Source organism: Fukomys damarensis, unplaced genomic scaffold (assembly GCF_012274545.1).
Source record: "Fukomys damarensis isolate Sample0158 unplaced genomic scaffold, DMR_v1.0_HiC HiC_scaffold_39, whole genome shotgun sequence".
Taxonomy (NCBI): domain Eukaryota; kingdom Metazoa; phylum Chordata; class Mammalia; order Rodentia; family Bathyergidae; genus Fukomys; species Fukomys damarensis.
This window is the reverse complement of record NW_022900951.1, coordinates 36,368,654-36,388,939: the sequence shown is the minus strand read 5'-3', so window position 1 is coordinate 36,388,939 and position 20,286 is coordinate 36,368,654. Positions and strand designations below refer to the sequence as shown.

At 37.3% G+C, this 20,286-nt stretch overlaps 2 protein-coding genes across 4 annotated transcripts in view; one reads left to right on the top strand and one right to left on the bottom strand.

The window, feature by feature from the left end:
• The window catches only part of Cask (calcium/calmodulin dependent serine protein kinase), a 290,329-nt gene that overhangs the window by 128,215 nt on the left and 141,828 nt on the right, over positions 1–20,286 (top strand). The window lies entirely within an intron of this gene.
• Positions 5,833–6,843, bottom strand: Gpr82 (G protein-coupled receptor 82). Its single transcript, XM_010610603.1, has one exon. The coding sequence runs from the start codon at positions 6,841–6,843 to the stop codon at positions 5,833–5,835; it is 1,011 nt and encodes a 336-aa protein (XP_010608905.1).

Sequence of the window (20,286 nt, the reverse complement as noted above, 5' to 3'; positions counted from 1 at the left end):
TCCTAATACAACTTCAGAGATGTAGGTAAAAGTCATTTGTTTCAGCATCTTGTTAGAGGAGCGCTCCCATGCAGAGGTTATGGTAAAGTTTTAATCATGTTCTATTTCACATGGCTAATAATGTAGCAAGCACTTCAGTTGGTTTCTTTGGTTAATATTTTTTGCCAAGAAAGCTGCCTACCAGCTTTCTTTGCATTCAGATAAAATATGCAGTGACTTGTCTGTATGTAGATTGAGTTTGTAGATTTTGGGTTCTGCTGTTAAGTTTTTGTCTGAGTTTGCTTCTCTTATGTTTGCTAAAGAAAATAAAAGCCAGGCGTGATGGTACATGCCTGTAATCCTAGCACTCTGGGAGGCTGAGGCAGGAGGATCACAAATTTGAGCCCAGCCTGGACAACTTAGCAACTTAGTGAAACCCTGTTTCAAAGAAAAATAAATTAAAATAGGTGTGTAGCTCACTGTGAAGCCTGAGTCTGTTTCAAAGTAAAAAAATAAATAAACAAAAATAAAAAGGGTAGGGATGAAAATCGGTGTTGAAGGCTCTAGGTACAGTACTCAGCACAGAAAGGAAGGAAGACAGAAGAGCATGATAGTACTATTCTCTTAGAAATGTATAGATTATTTAATTATCTGTTTTATCTCACTAAAAATATTTTCATATTCTCTCCCCCTCCAATATGTTCCAAAAGTATTAGATTTCCCAAAGGTCCTGCCATTATATTTATTAATGGTGCTATTTTTCCTAATTTGATGGACATTTCTTTTTTAGATCATCACAAATGAGTCTAAAAAGGATCGTTTGATTATATTTGAGTATGCAGTATCATGTGAACTGTAGTGGAAACTGCTTGACTTGGAGAAGCAGTTTCACATGAAATTGCATAAAAATAATTGTGTAATTCTTGGAAATACAAGACTACGTATTATCATAAAACATGTTCTCACAACAGCCACACTAGTAACATCTGGGGCCAGATACTTTGTGTGGGAGGCAGTCCTGGGTATTTTAACATGGTTACATCCCAGCTTCTTCCCACTAGAGGCCGGTAGCATCTTCCCCAGGTGTAAAAACCAAAAATTTCTCCACACATTGCCAAATGTCCCCAGGGGCACAAAATGGCTTCCAGTTAAGACTTATTGTTGTTGTATAATGTTATATTTCTTGTGTTTCACCTCCCTGTAGGTATTAAGGTATGCATACAAATTTCTCCCCCCACCATCACGGTCTTCCTTTTACTTTTTCTTTTTCTTGTGAAAGAAGATGAAAACTTCCGTTACGTCTCAGTGATCTTTCTCTTCCCCTCACCCCTAATTTAAAAGTACTCAGGAGAGAAATAGCACAGTTGTCAGGGGTAAATTCGACTCCTGTCTCCTGGCCTACTTTGCTGGTTCTGATCAGCCTGAGAGCTGGTGGAATCCTCTGGGCTCTTCTGACTCCTGTGGACAGATTCACAAGGCATCGTCTAGGTGTGCGGAGGCTCCAGCATTCCTTAGGCCTTTCTGTCACCCTGACCCACTCAGGCACAGTTTTAATGACTGAAGTTGAAGTGAAGCAGCTCCCCTGCGAGTGCAGACTGCTCGCAACAGACACGCAGTCACTTCTATTCTGAATGAGGCCCGAGCCCAGGAGGTTTAGATGCTCAGTTTTGAGTTCTCAGAACTGTGCAAACCCCAGTTGCACATACGCTCAGCTAGAGGCCTCCAGTCCAAGTGTTTCTGAGTGTGCTTCCTTTAAATGGTTTTCCTCCCAACCTGTATCAACATGCCTGGCTGCTCTCTGGTCCCCTTCTGCTCTCAGTTCTCCTTTCACATGCCTAAGGCCTGGCTTTATTGTAAACGTATGTTCATGTAACCCTGGTTGCCGTGGCATTGTGGATTTCTTAAAGTATTCCTTCCTCTTGCTTTCAGTCTCTGACATTTCTTTTACTTGTGTTACCACAACTCTCAAAAAGCTCTCACTTTCTACAAAAAAAATTAAATTCTTGCAAACTTATTTTATTCTTTAGTATAAGAAGCAAACTGGTTGGTTAATCTGGCATTGCTTTTGTAAGGTCATTGAACATAATGTGCATGTTTAATTTGTAGTGTTTTAACTACATAGATTATGAGATCATCCTCAACTTCATTCGCATTTCTAACTGCTATACTTCTATTCTCCCAATATGCTCATTAGAAAGGACCCCCCTAATTTTTTTAAGGGTGGCCAGTCCCAACACTTGGGAGCCAACACAGGAGGAACACTGTGAATTCAAGGCCAGCCTGAGCTACATTGTGAGTTCAAGGCCAGCCTGAACTACATGGCAAGACCCTGTCTCAGAAAGAAAAAAAGATGGGTGATTTTTTTTTTTGCTTATTAGACATGCCCCCCCCATTTTTCCTCACATTTTAAGCCAGGGATTTAGCTTAGTGACACCGCGTCTGCCTTGCAAGGGCACGGTCCCAAGTTTGATCCCTGAAACAACAACAAGAAAAAAGATGTTTTTCTGTCAGGTGTAAAACCTTTCTTGTTATAGCTATTCTTCCCAGTGATACCGATTCCATCGGAATTTGAGGGCCATCCGAGAAAGATGGCTGCATGACTGAAACACTTAGCAATTACCAGCATCTCTTTGTGTTCGTCCCGTGGTTTGCCAGCAAGCTCTCCTTTCACTTGTCTTCACTCATGTGCCCATAGTAACTCCCACCCTGGCAAACTTCAAGACCAAAGATAGACCAAGAGTCCTCACCAAATCAAAACAAGATGGGCCATTTCCTCTCCTACCCAGGAGGACAGAATCATTTCCAGGTTAAAGATGTATCCTGATTTTTGCTCATGCAGTCTTAATGGTTTGTTTTCCTGATTAATAGTTTAAAAGTGCCTTAATGAAAATGCCTTGATGTAGAACGAATAAAAGAGTAAATAGTGTGTCATGCATATTTCCTTAAGCTACAGTATTATCTTATTGGCCTATAAGTCAGAATTTCAGATTTCTGAAATCCCAAGCTTGTGTTTTGACTTTAACTCACAGAGAAACATTAAAAATACTATTTTTCTGAAATTCAAATGTTAAAATTAAGAATTTAGAAAATGAACTAGGACTAGAGTCCCATTTGACCCACCTATTCCTCTGCTGAGTATCTTCCCAAGAGAATTAAAGGAATCATACCACAGTTATACATGCTCACTCATGTTTATAGCAACACAGTTTGTAACAGCTAAAACTTGGAAACAGCCCAATTGCCCATCAGCGCGAGACTAGATAAAGAAGATGTGGCTTTTTTATAAAATGGAGTACTACTCAGCCATAAAGAATGAGAAACTAGAGACATTTATAGCAAAGTGGATGCACTTTGAGGCCACACTCTTCAGTGAAATAAGTAAGACACACGTGTAAATACTGAATAGTTCCTCTGGTGTGAAAAACTGAAAGTGTAAATAAGGATCAAAATGTATAACTGACATTGTGAAATAGGAAGAAAGGGTCTAAAGGAGTAGGAGAAGTGGGAGGAGTAGGGGAAAGGAAAGGGAAAATAAAATATATGAGATAATGAAAAAATGGCAACAAAGTCTTTGTAAATAGGGAGGGGGGGAGGGGTTGAAGGGAGGGCAAGGGAATGGGGAAAAAATAAGAACCAAGATACATCGTGTAAAAGGACAAGATCCCAATGATGATTGTAACTGTATTGTATACCTAAAATGTGCCAATAAACTTAATGAAAAAAGAATTTAGAAAATGATATTTTATATACAATATTTATTGTGACATTTTATAGCCAGTTCTTTAGTTGCATCAAAAAAATCATGGTTTACAGTCAGTTGTTTCGGAAAGCGTCTATGGCATAAAGATAGATGTGACGCTAATGACTTCAGCATATAGTTCAATACAGTAAGTTTAAGTGGGAGTTTTCTATTACCATGAGTAACCTGAAATTGCATATTATCTCTCTTCCTGCCTTTTTTAAATGTAGGAAACTACTTTGGTAACATCTTTTACTTTTTACTTAAAGTAATGGGCAGAGCTATAAAGTGATTTTTTTAAATATTGTTTTTTAGAGGCTATATATATTTTTAAATACTTAGTGCAGTGATATTTAATATAGTATTGTTTATGTCAAATGAAAATTACTGATTATCTCAGTCTGATGAGTTTTGGTTTTAAAACTCATGAAAGAATAAAACTACTATTGTAACTGTGAAGGAATCTGGGCATCTCAGGAATTTTCCTGAGGGACTTTGAATTGTTCTGTGATTGCAGGTCTAGAAAGTCACTAAATTGGATGCTTCCATTTACAGTCAGTACACAGGGAGGTCCCTAGAAGTTCCCAAGGTCTCCCTTCTCTACAAATTACTGAGCCAGAAACCTGATTGCTAGTATAAAAGAAAGAACAGATATACACTCTAAGTACTTGAAGCCAGAATGTGTTCGGACTTTTCTCTGAACATTTTCATCTCTCAGTTAAACATTGAAAAAACAGGACAAATATTTTCTGGTTTTGTTCTACAGGTTTTTAATGAAAATTTTACAAATATGTCAGAGCAACCTTTAGTGATTTTGAATACACAACTCTAGAGAGTCTGTACAGTGAATTGCTTCCACAGGTGTTTCTAATTCAGGAACAAAACACGATATGAGATTAAAGACTCCTGTGAACTTACTTTAAACTTCCTTTTGAGCGCTAAAGGAGAAAAAAATGAGTACACAGTTTCAACTGTTTTTGTTTGTTTCTTATCTAAGAAAATGCAAGTACCATATAGGTAGAAATGGAAAATATGTTATAGCTCTAAAGGTGCTTATGATTTTGGGAAAGCAATATATTTTTAAATTTTTTAAATTATAATGTATACAATGCACAATGTAACCACCATTTGTTGTACAAACAGGATTACATGGAAGAAAGAAATGACCGCTAAGAAATGCTTGCCTCTTAAATACTTAGGTATTAGAGAAAATTGGGATGACTTACTTAACTATGCACTTGAATTTTTTCATCAGTAAGGAAATTGGTATACTGTGTGGCTGTCATGATTAAAACAGTACATGTAAAGCATATAACCAGAGTGCCTGGCACAGAAGTGCTTACTAAGTAACACTGTGATTTTATTACAGTGCTTTCTCATTCATTCATTTACTTCACAAAAATTAATAGAACATTTCACTAATAACATTATTTACACTGGATACAAAAGGAAAAAATAAAATGCGGTAAAGGGTGGACATATAATGATATTATATCAGCTTTTTATTGTCAGAGCCTAATCTAAATATTTAAGCATATTTATAAGTAATATCTGCTTAATAAATACCAGAGTCAATGAATATTGCCTATCCCAGTAACATGAGCCAGATAATAACAAATAAATAATATGCTATTAAACCTTGGATATTTATACTGTATTATTCTTAAGAGTTAAATGACATTTCTTATTCATTTTTTCTTGCATTCATTTTTCAAGTTTATCAGAATTACCAAACAATTACTAAGTACAGATGGACTTTTGTATTCTGGTAGAAAGCAGACACACCATAGGCCATTTGCCACTTCATCTTACAGTTGTACAATACTAAGTTCTGAACAGAAGATCTACAGAAGAGTTTTTTAAAAATGGGTATTTGATTTCATGTGCAGTGGGATCCTTTCAGTACACTTGACTTCTGCCTTTGAAAATCGCTGCCATTTCTACTTTCAGTATAAGAAGAGCTATAAATTGAGATATATATATATTATTAAACCAAAGTGGTTTTCTTGGTACCTGTTGTCAACCAGGATATGATATGTTACTCCTTTACTTTAATGTCCCTAATAGAGTCACATGAACATTTTTCTATTTTGTGGTGTTTTTCCATCCAGAAGTCAACTATATGGTTGTATATCTGGTGAATTAGATTTTGTAAAAAGACTATATAGTGTCTTCTTGAATGTTTTATCTAAGAGAAGGAATATAATGGGGTCGGTGCTACTTCTGGCTGAAGCAAGACAGGTGAGGACATTTTTTGTTTCTATTAAATAATTCAATTGCAGACAGTCCTGTCCTTTATGCAGAACATAAAAAATAGGTTTAAAAATACTATATGGAAGAAAGCAAATGACTAGTAGAATCTGGATGACCAAAAGATGTCTTCTCACAGAATTGTAAGTCAAGTCTTTCTCTGTAATGGATGAACAGGCCCTTATTTTTCTCAGATGGCTGACAAAAGAGTAGTACGATGTTAGTACTACTAAAAATGAAAATCCAGTGAATGTGGTTCCAATGAGACCCGCAATCTGAGAGGTCGTGGCTCCCTGTTCCATCTGCCGATTGTAGCACTGGCTCTCTCCTCCTTCTGTAGCTTCTACAACTGAGTAGTATATGATAATGGGAATAATTATGCCCAGTACAACTCCCCATATGTAAATGCACAGTTTTCTAGCAAAGTTGGGCTGGCGAAATTTTTTTAGTAAGTGGCCATAAAATATTTTCTCATAGCATGAAGTGGTCTCTTGCGTGGAATCCTTTTTCATTAAAGTAGCATAGCGGCTTACAGCAATCCAACTTAAAATTAAGAGGCTGACAAACATACTTACATGCATGGATAAAGTTCCCAGAAAACTGACCACTCTGCATTGTGCAGATTGATATTCCCATTGGAAACCTTTCAGAAAATAGATACCCATGAAAGGCATGGCACTGCACACAAGTAAGTTTGCAGTCACAAGATGTGCCAGGTAGATGTGTGTTGATGTTTTCTTACCTATTTTTGTCAAAAATACCCACTGAGAGAGTGAGTTTCCAAAGAGACCAACAATACAAAGGATGGTGTAAGTGACTGGTAAAGCTCTGGAAGTGATCATGGATGGTTGAATGCATGTTGAATTGTTACTCATTTATATCAGATCTTGAATTTTGTCACAGGAGCTAGAACAGAATTGCATATATTTAATATTAGCACTTTAGGTGGCATTTAAGCTAAATAATTTTTTAAAGCATTGGGTAAAATAATAGCCAAATGTATTGGATGGAAAGGGAAGGTATAGATGGCTTCTTACCTTTTCTAATCACGATTATCTTGTTACAATAAAAGTAAAAATATGCTTATTGTGATGGAGAATGCCTTTGTCTAAAAAGAAAAATAAAAGCAAACAGTTAAACTTCTAAGATTTATCATTTTATGTGAGAGTAATTTATAGTTCTTATAAAGCAATGTGTGATGAAAGAAATATAATTTTTAAATGTAAGTCATATATGAATAGTACATGCTGATCAAAGAAAGGTGTTACAGAAGTATTTTGTGGCCACATTAGATGAGGGATAAGACTTTTTAATTAGTACATTGCTTGTTTGTAAATAGTTTTCAAAATGGTGTCTTTTCATGATGAGATTAAAACTAATCTAATACAGAACTATTAGAAGAGTCCCTTTTCATAGTTCCTAAGTAAACTTAATTCCACATGAACAAAAACTCAGGCAAGTGCCTGAATTGAACAGAAGGATAGCATAGAGACTGAAATCTCAGGGCCATTATCAAAGGCATCAGAAATTGTTTTTTCAAATAGTTATTGCTAAACTGTCACACTTCAAAAAAAGATAAAATTGTTGTGCCGGGAATGGTGCCGCATGCCTGTAACCCCAGCACTTGGGAGGCTGGAGCAGGAAGATCCCCGCTAGATCAAGGCCAGCCTGGACTACGTAATAAGTTCAAGGCCAGCCTAAACTACAGAGCAAGATTATGTCTCAAAAAACCAAAGGGGGGTGTGTGCTGGGATATAGTTCAGTGAGAAGGTGCTAGGTTCAATCCCCAGTAGGGTGGGGGGTGAAATTGTACTTCAGAACCCTAGTCGCTGTGCTAGTTGGGGAGAACTCACTCATGGGTTCTCCTGTGTAACTCCATGTTATCTGAGTTTTTCAGATTTCCTTTTTCTCCCCAGTATTAGGAATGGACCTCAGGGCCTGCTACATCTCCAACTCTTTCCCCCCCTGCCTTTAAACAGTGTCTCACTAAATTGCCCCAGTTTGAATTTGCAATCCTCTTGCCTCGGCTTCCCAGAGGCCTGGGATTGCAGCTGTGTACCACCATGCCCAGTTTCAGAGGATTCTTTGCTTGTTTAGAGGATATGATATTTTAATCATAGTATAAATGCAAGTGTTATTTTTGCTTTTTATGCCTTCATCTTTATGATCATTCTTGCTGCAGAGGATACACAAAAATGCTGAAGAATCACATATATAATCTCCCTTGCTTATTTTTTCTCCTTATTTCCTTATTTTTTCAAGTGAAAATAACAAAGAAATGTTACTAGATTCTGGTCAAATGAGAACAGTGATCTCTATTCCAATGAGCCACTTTTCCTCTTCACCATAACTCTCTGGGCACCATGTTCCCCACTATTTTATGATCTATAGTAGGATTTCTCAATTTTTAAATCACATTCCATTTTAATAAACATAAAAATCTTACCATAACAGACTTCTGATCTGTCTCCAGCCCTCAGGTCTATTTTACCATCTATCCCTCTTCCAAATCATGGTTTCACTTATTTTCCATATCCTGGATTATTTTTGAAATGTATTTCAAATTTTATAAACATCAGGATTTTTTCAAATATAATATTTTAATTTTAAAATTAGTTTTTAAACCAAACAATCCACACTCAAAGACTTAAAATCTTAGGCTGTGCGGTGCCTCTGTGTTCAAATATTGAGACCCTTAATTGATGTCTAACACTGCCCTCATGATTTTTACTTATTTATTTACAGTTTTTATTTAGAAAGCAGCCCATATGCTTCAGAGTAAGTCTGTATCTGGTGAACTGCAATCTGGATGTAGTTGGCACAGGTGCAGTTATAAATATATAAAACTTAATCTGTAACATTACTGATGGAAAACTCAGAGAAACAAAGAGTGAAGTAAACCAGTTTATTTCTTAAGGAAAAGCCACCTGTTCACAGTCGATGGATTTTAAATAAAGAATGGTTTTTCTTTTTATTATGCTAACTACAAAAAGAACACTAGCCCCTGCCTTATGTAGAAAATGCATAATATACTAAAAACAGCAGAGGTGATAGTGCTTCTGTATGAGAATCAACATCAAATGCATCTGAACAAAAGAGAGGTAAAAGACTTTGCAGAGGTTAGCTTGATCAGACAGTTGAGAACAGTAGCAACTAGTTTACCATCTTTAGCTTCCCAAATTTGTATCTACTGTACCTCTCCTTTAGAAGTAAATTTTACTTCTAAAGCTACTAGGTGCTTCTTTTGGAAATACCATTAAATTTAAGAAATAAGATCAAAATTACATGTTACCGATATAGAATTGCTTTCTAGAAGAAAATCTCCCAAGTCCTCATTCCCTTCAGCAGAACATCTGTCTCAAGTCACTCATGTACACATTGAATCACTGTAATTTGACAAATGAGTAAGTTCCACAACCTGAACAGTTACTAATGATTATCTACATAGTTATATCCTTTCTTATTGCTCAGTTTTCCAAATTTAAAGTGTAGTCCTGTTAGAATTTTTATAGAATTAACTTTTAAGCTAAAAATGAATAATCACCCTTACCTGTATGAGTAGTTTATGCCAATTAAGGTTATATTATTCAAGGTACTGATGCAAATTTCAGACTTAAAGTTCTCTGATCTTCACTCTTCCAGTATCCTTAGTCAATGTAAATAGATTTTTGTATGATGCCAGCTACAGCAGGGGGAAAGGAAATTAAATAGAGTATGAAGAAATCCAATAGCTATTGCTAATGTAAGTATCTCCTCAAAAAAAGAAAAACCTCATTTCTCTATTTCAGTACTAAGAGGAAGTTTGAGGACATTATATACATACATGTATTGTACTTCCTTATTATTTCATGAACTAGTTACACCCCATTTAGCTTTATTAACATGATTGGCTGAACTTCAAAGGTTTAATCCCCCATAAGCTAGTTTTATATTATCTCATGACAGAGGGAACCACACTGCAGTGACCCAATAAAATACTGGTACAGGTTTGTCGGTAAACTTACCTGTAAAATCATAATGTGGGTGACTCATTTGCAATCCATCTTTATCAAGAAGAGGGAGACAAAGCTCAAAGCTTTCTTATAGTAGCATACTCGAATCAACTATTCATAAAGCTGCACTAGAACTTCATGATCATGTATGGGTTGAGATCCTATGTATTAAGGTTGAAGTCGCTGAGACCCAGAGAAGTCCACCATAAGCACAGACCACGCTGGTTTGGCTCCCAGTTTTGTGACTAATGAACTAATTCACTCTTCTAACTGCTCTGTGCTGCCTCTGTTCAGCTTCAACGCAGTGCATCGTTTGAAGCATTGTGGTAATAGATTTGGAATATCCCGGCAAGTGACAAATATGCCTCGGATCAAATGAAGATATAATATAATGAGCTGTGAAACCAATTTTATGAATAAGATTATCTAGTCAATCTGTGAACTACTAACTAAATGAAAGCTAAATGTGCACAGCTGGGGAGCCAGACTGCCTCAAGCATCCTTCCTTGGGTAGTTAAACCAGAGGAATCTGAAAAAGAGAACAGAAATCCAATTTCATCAAGCCTGAGCACTTTAGTTATCAGTAAATCTGCATTTAAAATTAATAGAAGTATTTGCTATTTCAAAAACCCCCAATGCTTATCGCATTTCATGTGGATTGCACAAATTCCCTCTGGTGCTTACTAGTATTTTTCTCTAAATCAGAAATGAGAGCTCCATATGGAAGATATTGTTCTGCTACTGTGCATCTTCGAAGTATTTGCCATCATCTATTTAAGAACAGTGACTCATCCAGGGTTACGTGGCAATTGATTGCAGAATAATTTGTACTGTTTCAAAATATGACCTATTTTGAAAGAGGTGGCTCTCTTTTTTTATCCATCAAGTTTATTGGTACATTTTAGGTATACAATATAATGGCGTTCATCATTGGAGATTTGTACCTTTATGTAATATATCTGGATTCTTATTTTTCCCCGTTCTGCTGCCCTCCCTTCAACCCCTCCACCCCTCCCTATTTACAAAGACTTTGTTTCCATTTTTCATTTTCTCATATTTATCCGTTCTCCGTTCTGCTGCCCTCCCTTCAACCCCTCCACCCCTCCCTATTTACAAAGACTTTGTTTCCATTTTTCATTTTCTCATATTTATTCCTTTCCCTTCTTTCCTTTCCCCTACCCCTCCCACTTCCCTTTCCCCTTCCCCTTTGGACCTTTTCTTCCTCTTGCAGAATAATTTGGCTTCTAGAATTCCTGTAATTTTAATTTCAACAATTTTCATGTTCCAGGAAGGAATTACTTAAAACAAAAGAAACAGTTTGGTGCTAGGGGTGTAGCTCGGTGATGGGGCGCTTGCCTGGCATTATGAGTCCCTGCATTGGATCCTCAGCACTGCAAAACAGTTTGAGAAGAAAGACTGGAAATAGAATGCTGTTTATAAGTGATTGAAAGATCGTTAGAATATTACCTGTTGGGGTTTAAGCACCTTTTCTCCAAAAACAGGATCCCTTTGCTTTCCTCCATTGTTGTCAACTCAGTTAATAATACTTAGGGCTCGCGCTTGATTCCTCTTTCCTTCACATCTCACATCCACTCAGCTCCTGCTGCTACAGCTTCTCCTGCCACTACCACCATTGTTTAGCCATATTTTATAAGAGCTTTGTATGTGCCAGACTTCCTGCTGTTTGCTTTACATGCAAGTCTTAGTCTTTACAATGCCCTGGAATATAAATATATTTGATTCAAAACTGAAGATCAGAAAGTTTATATGTTTCCCAAGGTCACACAGCCAGCCATCTGTCCTCTCAGGATTGGTGACTAGCTCCCTTCAGAGCAAGTAATTCAAGAGACCAACCCCATACGTACAATGCCTTTATTTTGTTTGTTTTGGCTTTTTTCATCTAGCTTTTTTTTTATACCAGGGATCAAACTCTGGTCCTTATGCTTGGAAACCAGGCGGCAGAACCACTAAGCTAAATCCCCAGCAGATGAGGGTTTTTTTGTTTTTTTGTTTTTTTGGTACAGAGTATCGAACTTGGGACCTTGTGCTTACGAGGCAGGAGGTGGAACCACTGAGTTAAATCCCCGGCCCTATCTAGCTTCTAAAATCAACATTGTCACTTCTACAGTATTTTGTTGGTCACACAGAGGTAGCCCTGATTGTGTGCGGGTTAAATATCAGGAGATGATGATCACTGGGAGCTATTTTGGAAACCAGCTACCACAGATTGTAAGCAGTCTTTGAACCAGAGTCAGAAGCACTGTCACACCATTTATGGGACAAGAACTCCTGGATTGGTTTAAGTTTTGCCAATTCTTAAACTATTTTGATTTTTGTACTCTGTATTTTTCTTAAACAGTGCAGTTCACTCAACAAATATTTACTGTAGTTTATATTGTGTTTTAATGTCATATGGCGGTCACAGAAGTACTATGTTAGCCATAAACTAATTTACAGTTTTTGGAAATTCAAGAGAAATTCCACAAGGAGGCCAGGAATTTACATTAATATACGATGTGTGATACAGTTTTCAAATGTTCTATGAATTAGAAAAGGGAGGAAACGGGGAAACAGTGAATCAAAGTGGCTTTGTGAAAGCAACTGAAGGGAAAGAAGAGAATGCATAGTAAGCAAGAATTCTGTGCCAAGTTTTTTACATTTAAGAACCTTGGAAGTGGCTGGCAGAAACTGAAGCTTACAGAGGTTAACTAGCACACTTAAGGTGACACACTAGTAAATTATATTTAAAACAACCTCTTTCTCTGCTATATGAGGCAGAAATTAGTGTTTTTTCTTAGAGATCAAAAGGATACCTTATGATATTCATGAAAAATAAACTAGAGTCTAATCTTAAGTACTTTCAACTTTAGGCAAGGTTTCTTATTCTCAACGCTAATGTAGCAGAAATTGACTATGGAAGAGATCAAGTTTAACTTTTTTCTCTCTTTGTAAACTCTGGACTTCATTAAGCTAATTTTTTCTTCCAGAAATAGCATAAATTCTTCGTGGTTTAAGTGACTTTGAGTTGCTTAATTGAAATGTAAGAAATTCTATTTACATTTTTCTAAAAAATGAGGAAATATTGTTGAAACTGGTAGAAAAGAAGTGTCAGAAAATATTAGGCTAACAAAAATATTACTTGTTAGAAAAACATTTCAAGAAACAAAATATGTTGCAAGTTCTCTGTCAGAAGTGGCCCCTTTGGACTTTCCTTACTCAGGTCACCAAAAGTTATCTTTGGTTAATCATTTTTTCCATCCCTCTCTTCAAAGTTCCGCTTCTGTTGTCCAAGTTCAAATGCTCTTGCTTAACAGTTCTAATTACTTCGTATACATTTGTCAGTCACTTATCTCCTAAGTGTTCCTTCCTGGCCCTTATCATTCTACCTCCTTAAAGTGTTTCCTACAATTTGAGACCTGTCTTGTACTAAGTTTCCTTGAAACTTAGGTGAGTATCAAGTGCATTTTTTAATCTGGCGTCAGGATTCCACTGGAGTTGTTCCGTGATAGTGGTTCAAAGAGCAGACATGTGGTCATTTGTTTAAGCAATTCGTGGTGGGCTAGATATAGCAGGAGTGTATGAGAGCTTTCTTGACTTACCTGAATTCTTGAGGTTAGAATTAAGGTCCCTTATCAGTTTCCCTCAAAGCTAGGAGCCAGTGGATTCAGAAAAAGCTAGTCATACCTAAACTTTTGCGCTTCAACTAGAAAGTTATTTTAGACTATTCAAACTAGTGTCTAAACTGGCTACAACTGGCCTTTTAAATATTCTGACTAATCAGGAGCTCAGGACATTGGTGCAGAATGAGAAGACAAGCCTAATTTTATCCACATTAGAACGTCACTTTCTAAAGATAATGATTTCTCAGAAAGGGAGACAGTGGTAAGCCTCGTAGAGCTCAGTGCTCACCCATACCCGTGGTTACTTTTAGGAGGAGCAGGGCACAATTCTGTTACTCAAAGCTGTGGTTTGTTAAAGGCTCACTTAGCCCCTTCTTCTGTTCAGGATGTGGTGTCTGGCCACAGCCTGTTTCCAGTTGCACTGCTCTCAGGCCCTCGCCTCCTCCTATAAGCTGCTCCAGTCAGGGGTGTCCTGCCCGTTACTGGGGTACCTACAAAGATCTCTACTTGCTTGTAAGAGCTGATTTCTCAGTAAGCTGTGAGATCATTTATCTCAAGAACTAGTAAAAAACAGCTGAGAATACAATCCCAAAATTGGGGCATTTATAATAGCACAGAAAAAATACGTATTAGTGTTGTAAGAAAGGTCTAATGACAAAACCTAAGTGGTCCTGATAATCCAAGTTTCACTATTCTTCAACTTTAGCTTTTGTCTCTTCATATAGTCCTGAATGCACTAAGATATCTTTTAGCAGTGCACAGCACAGAAACACTGTGGCAGTGGCAGTGGCAGTGACAAGAATTAGGATCACCTCAGGTGGCAGTTGGAAAGCAGCTGAGAAATAAGCAGGTTTGTAAGAGAGGAGAAACTTGAATGATGGATTAGGCAAGGCAGTAATGTCTCTTAAGGCCAGTCAGATTTTTGAACTTCAGCATCTTTGAATCAGCCAAATTTGGCTCCTCTCATGCTTCAGAACCAACTATACTTCTTTATGGGTCCTTTGAAAAACCAAAAATAAGGATTTCTGAAAATGAAGCATTTGATAGGATTCTAAAAATAATTTGGTCTACTGTATTGCTTCCCATACAGAATACACACACACACACACACACACACACACACACACACACACACTCCCAATTGTAAGAAACAGCAACTTGTATTGCAATGAGATTAATTGAGGTAATTAAAAAAACACAAAATATCACCGCCCAGAATTTTCACCAATCCGCAGTCCACTGACTCTCCAGGACCAAGATTTTCTGGCTATTTAATTACCAATTACTTTTTAAATTTGTAGATAAATTATCTTAAGGTTAAGTCCTTGATCCATGTCACTTTCTGTCCTTATTGAAAGGCAGAAAAGAAAGAGGAATGTCAAGGGAAAATGAGGATAGAATTGGATATTTGAGGTCTTCTCTCCTGTACCTATATTTAGTTTCTCATATACGGAGCCTAAACATTGAAGTAACAAGTTTTCCTGAGAACTACTCTTAGAAAAGTTACTAATAACAATAATAATAAATAACAGCCATTGAACTGCTTTTATATACTTTAATTCATGTTTTTAAGATATCTAATATAGCTACTGTTATTACCTTCATTTTCTTAATAGATTTACATTCATAGAGGATAAACACTTGCCTGTAATAATACAACTGGCATATTGTAAGGCCTAGATTCAACCCTTTCAGAGCCCACGTTCTTAGCTATTAAATGTTGTCTTTCAGCTTTCAACCCTTCTACGGCCCATATTCTTAGCTGCTACTTTATGTTGATTCCCATCATACGTGATAGCACTCAAAAAATCTGATTTATTGGTTTGGGTGAAGTAACCAAGTATCCCCAGTGACCAAAACTACATCTCACTATGTACCTGTTTCAGGATTTCAATCTGGAAATTTATTAACTCCTGCCAAGTCTCCACTGTAAAAACACTCTTCTCCCTTTGTAGTCAATAAGTAACCTCAGGGTCATATTTTGAGACTTTATGTATATATAATGCAAAATGAGGTTTAACATTCATAGCTGATTATACCCTAAATCAACAGTTTTGTTTGTGGCTGCATCTTGGTAATCTTTTGGTGACTGGCGATAGGTTAGGCTTAGAGTGGTCATTTTAAGGCATCACTCTGAACAAGTCTTCTTGTTTTATATATTTCTAAATAGCCCTGTATGTAAATGGCAGTTTCTAATAATTTCACGTTGCCTCACCTTCCTTCTCCTCCAATGCAAAGCAACCTAAAATGTGTGGTTTTAATAAAACTATAAATAAATTATTGAAGTCTGGAAATAATAAAATCTCAAGAGTTCCACGTCTCCAGAAATATCTAGTAGGGAAAAAAAAAGGAGAAATGTGCATTAGATTTTTAACATAAAACAAATCTGTAAGCTGCTCACGTTTGAGTGGTGCTTTGGCCAGCAGAGGGCAGTATATCACCGGCTTTAGTAAAACCCGTTGCTATTGCTGGAAGCTGAAGCTGCCTGCAGGGCACTATTTTCCGTGGAAAACTTTAAGCGTAGAAGAGTTGGAGCTTGTTTTCTTAAGTTCTAATAAAATAATAAGCTTCACCTTGTGTTAGTAGATGAAAACCCACTTTAAATTTGATGGAATAAAAGTAATTGTACAGACAGTGGTTTTCTGTCCTAAAGAGGAAAACTCAGTGCCTTGAGGGTTGTTTTGTTTTATACTAGCTACATTTTATCATGAGAGTCAAGTTTGTCAGATCTTTACAATCATAATTATCCTGGCGGTAGAAAAAAATCTGACCGTTCAGTATGTGAAAGGTTTCTTTTCAACCATCTTCCAGTTTTTCTTTAACCTTTTAAATCATAGCAGCTGCTGAATATAGTTTTTTTTTGTTTGTTGGGTTGGTTTGGTTTGTTTTTTTTTTTTTTAATGTAGTTTTAAAAGTCAAATAGTGCTGCCAGGAGTGGTGGTGCACGCCTGTGATCCCAGCACACAGGAAACTGAGGCAGGAGGATTGCTACAAGTTCAAGGGCACTCTGGACTACAAATTGAGTTCAAGACCAGCCTGAACTACACAGCAAGACCCTGTCTAAAATAAACAAACAAACAAACAAACAGCCAGATAGTACTGAAAGGTTTGTAATGAAAACAACAGTTGATGCATACAGTACTAGTTCACCTTTTGAAGAGAATACTGCAGTAGAGCTCACCTTTATCTTCCACTGGAGTCACTCCCTTCTGTCGGCCAAACAAACATGCAGATCCCCTTCATCTTAAAAGATGGCAGACTCACAAAGTTAAATATCATGTTTCCTCTTATATGAGAAAGCTAAAACATAAATAAATGAATAAAAATAAAGGAGAGCTGGGGATTTAGCTCAGTGGTTCTGCTGCCTGCCTCACAAGCACAAGGATTCATGTTCGATCCCCGGTACCAAAAATAAAAATAATTAAATAAATTAGAGATGACAGAAAACTAGAACGTACAGTTTTGGAGATGCGGAGGAGGATGGGGAAGAGAGAGGAGAATAAAGGGATTGAAAATAATCAAGATGTGTTATATATGCATGTACCAATTTCCCAAAACAAACCTCACCATTCTGTATTACTAACATGCACTAATTTTTAAAATTTTTAAAAAGACACAGTAACTCATTGCCTCATTATTCAGCTCTCCATTAGGGGGAGTATATGGTTGTGTTTATCTCTGTGAAAGAGCACGTAATTTGTTACTAAATTTTCAGTACCCCATCACTCCCCATCCTGCAAAGGATTAGAAAGCATGAGTCAGTCCCCCACACACACACACAGCTTTCAAGTAAAATACTTGCACATATTGTCTTTTTTTGTTCAAGAGATGTCTTATATTCATTGTCACCTTTTTAGAAATTCATCTTCTACTTTCTCTTCATTTATATTTTACATGCATGGCAACCACCCCCACACTTGGTAACTTAACACAACAAACATTTATTCACTCTCAGTTACACACTGTGTTCTGGGATTATTCACGCAGCTTAGTCATCTGGTGGCTCAGCTGGGCTGGATGGCCAAAGGTGTCCTTACTCACATTGTTGGACCCTCACCTGGGACAGTTGAGTAGGCCCAGCATCCCTCTGTGGACCTACAACAAGACAATTGCAGGGTTCCAAGAGAGCAACACCAGCAACTGCAAAGCTTCTTAAGGCCTTGCTCAGACATCTTACGATGTCCACCATATTTTTACTGTCAAAGAAAGTCTCAATACCTTCCCAGATTCAAAGAGTTGGAAGATAGACTGCACCTCTGGACAAAAGGAGCAGCATAGAATTTGGGCCATCTTTAATCTACTACATTTCCTGTACTATGCTCGCAGTTTTAATGTTCTAAATAGACTTAAATATGTTTTTTCCTCAAAATGCAATGATTTGGCTCTTTCCTTAGAAATCAGTATAGCATATATGGTCCAAAATCTCCAGTTTCCTGGCTAATATTCCTCAAAGAAGACGAACTTTGTATAGAGATGACCACCATGCCCTACTTAGGTCTTGGAGCTATTTTGTTGTTTTTGGTGCTTCCTTGTATTGAAAGGTATAGTGAAAGTGCTGAAAATCCATCCCATTTCCTTTGTATTTTTCCTCTTCCTTTAATGGTTTTTCCTTTGCTCTTACCAAAATATTAATCCGGTCTTTTTTCAATAAAATTGAAAGGAAAGTCTATTTCTACTACTTCCCAATAATTCCTTTGATCCTGAGAGTTGGATAAACTCATCAACATCTCCAGCATTAGAACCTGAAAGGATGTAAAATGATGATGATGGCCCAGCAAGGTGGGGTAGCTTTTCTTCCCCTATGCTAGGCCATACTCATTACTCGAGATTTTATTATTTTCAAGCTCATAAATAGCTATTGGACCATGAGACTCATACGTCCTTACTTAGATGCCTCCTCTCCCTTCTTGCCACAGATATTTGGAAGCCTTTAATCTGTCTCCCAGAGCTGACCCTGTGTGTTCCTGTGTTTTTCAAGCTTCACCAGCCACAAAGGGGAACTGAATGTGAACATGCATGCAAACCTGTCAGTTCCCTTTGTAGCCAGCTGAACGTGTTGTTTTGGGTTTTTTTTTTTAATATAGAGGAAACTGCTTTTCTTTTGAGTACAAGCTGAATTTCCAAATAAATATGAAGCATTTCTGCTTTTGACAGATGGGGAGGGGACACAAGAGAACAGCGCTCTAAATTAAGAGAAAGACAATTTAAAGAGAAAGTAAGGGAACAGACAAAACTGAATTGAGGAAGAGAAAAAGGTGCTGCTGAATATAGGAAAGGAAAAATGTAGAGGGGGTAATGGGGGTGCTAGAAAGTCTGCTTAATTCCTAGGATGCTGGAGGAGACAGGAAACACAGCAAGGAACTGTCTGTAAGAGCTATGCCACCAGTATTAATGGGCGGCATTAAGAACTTTTGGTCTAGAAATTTGCTGTTTGACAGAATTTGACAATATGACACAGTAGTGATTATCATCACTGCCTGAGCTCATGCTCCTGAGCCAAGTTTCTAGTGAACGTAAGTTGTCCACATTTCACAATGCAATGTGGTGACCAACCACTTGTGCCTCTCTGATCACAAGGAGCAAAGCCAAGGATGGGATGCGTTTTAACATGTTTTCTTCTGCCATCTTGCCAAAAGGTGCCCTCATATTCTCCTTTTACTTGCTGAAGTTTTAGAGTTTGATTCTGAAGTTTGGTTCTGACTAGCTTAAAATGAAGTGGATCTGCTACCTCTCCTGTCCTGGACATCACTATTATTAATGAAAGCCACAGCAAAATGCCCTTTTTGAGATTAACTTCTCCCATCTCGTTTGATACAGATTGGCATCCACTGTATCTCTCCCTGGTTCTGATGTTTACCATCCACTTCTGACCATTCCACTGTGTGTTTTTCCCTGCCTTTCCCTTGGCATTTGAATAACATGGTTCCTACTAGCCAGGATTTATAAACTGCTTTTGTCCTCCTAACACCCCTATGAGTGAGGTACTGTTATTCCCATTATCTCAGTAGAGGAAATAGACTATGTCCAAAGTTGGATAAGTGGTAGAGCCGAACATTGAATTCAAGCCGTCTGACTGCATCGTCTTCCTTTTTAACCTGTTAGACTGCCTCTCAGTTCATTATTCAATAATGTTTAATGTTGTTGGACTAAGAAAATCTATTGGATTCAGCCACACCATAATTCTTGCTGTGGCCTTACAATAGGATTATAGTACTCTACACTCATTGGCCAAGACTAATCCCCTGGACTGTGTTTGCTTGGGCAATACCAACATTTTCCTACTACTTTTTCACCCTAATTTTCCTTCAGCCCTAGTAAGTGGGCAGTTCTTTCCTTAGATATATATTTTTCCATTAACTTTATTTTACAATACAGTTACATTCATCTCCTTAGATGTATTAAAACATTTAATTAGGTTATCTGGTAAGAAACTTTCTACTTCTTTCAAATTCTTTTATAGTGCCAGGCACAGGGTGGCATAACTGTAGCCCTGTGCCAGTTGCTCAGAAGGCTGAGGTAGGAGGATCACTTGAGCCTTGGACTTTGAGACCAGCCTGGGCAACATAACAAGGCCCTGTCTCCTCCTCTTTAAAAATTATTTTATATAACTCTACTTAGGTGTTGAGTTTTGTAGTTTAATGCTCAGAAAACATTTCTATTTTTGTATTCTTAAGAAATGTATAATTTGATACCTCTGAACTATTTA

Bases quoted from the DNA above. Each gene is read 5' to 3' on its own strand.
- Gpr82 (XM_010610603.1), bottom strand. From the start codon at position 6,843: ATGAGTAACAATTCAACATGCATTCAACCATCCATGATCACTTCCAGA.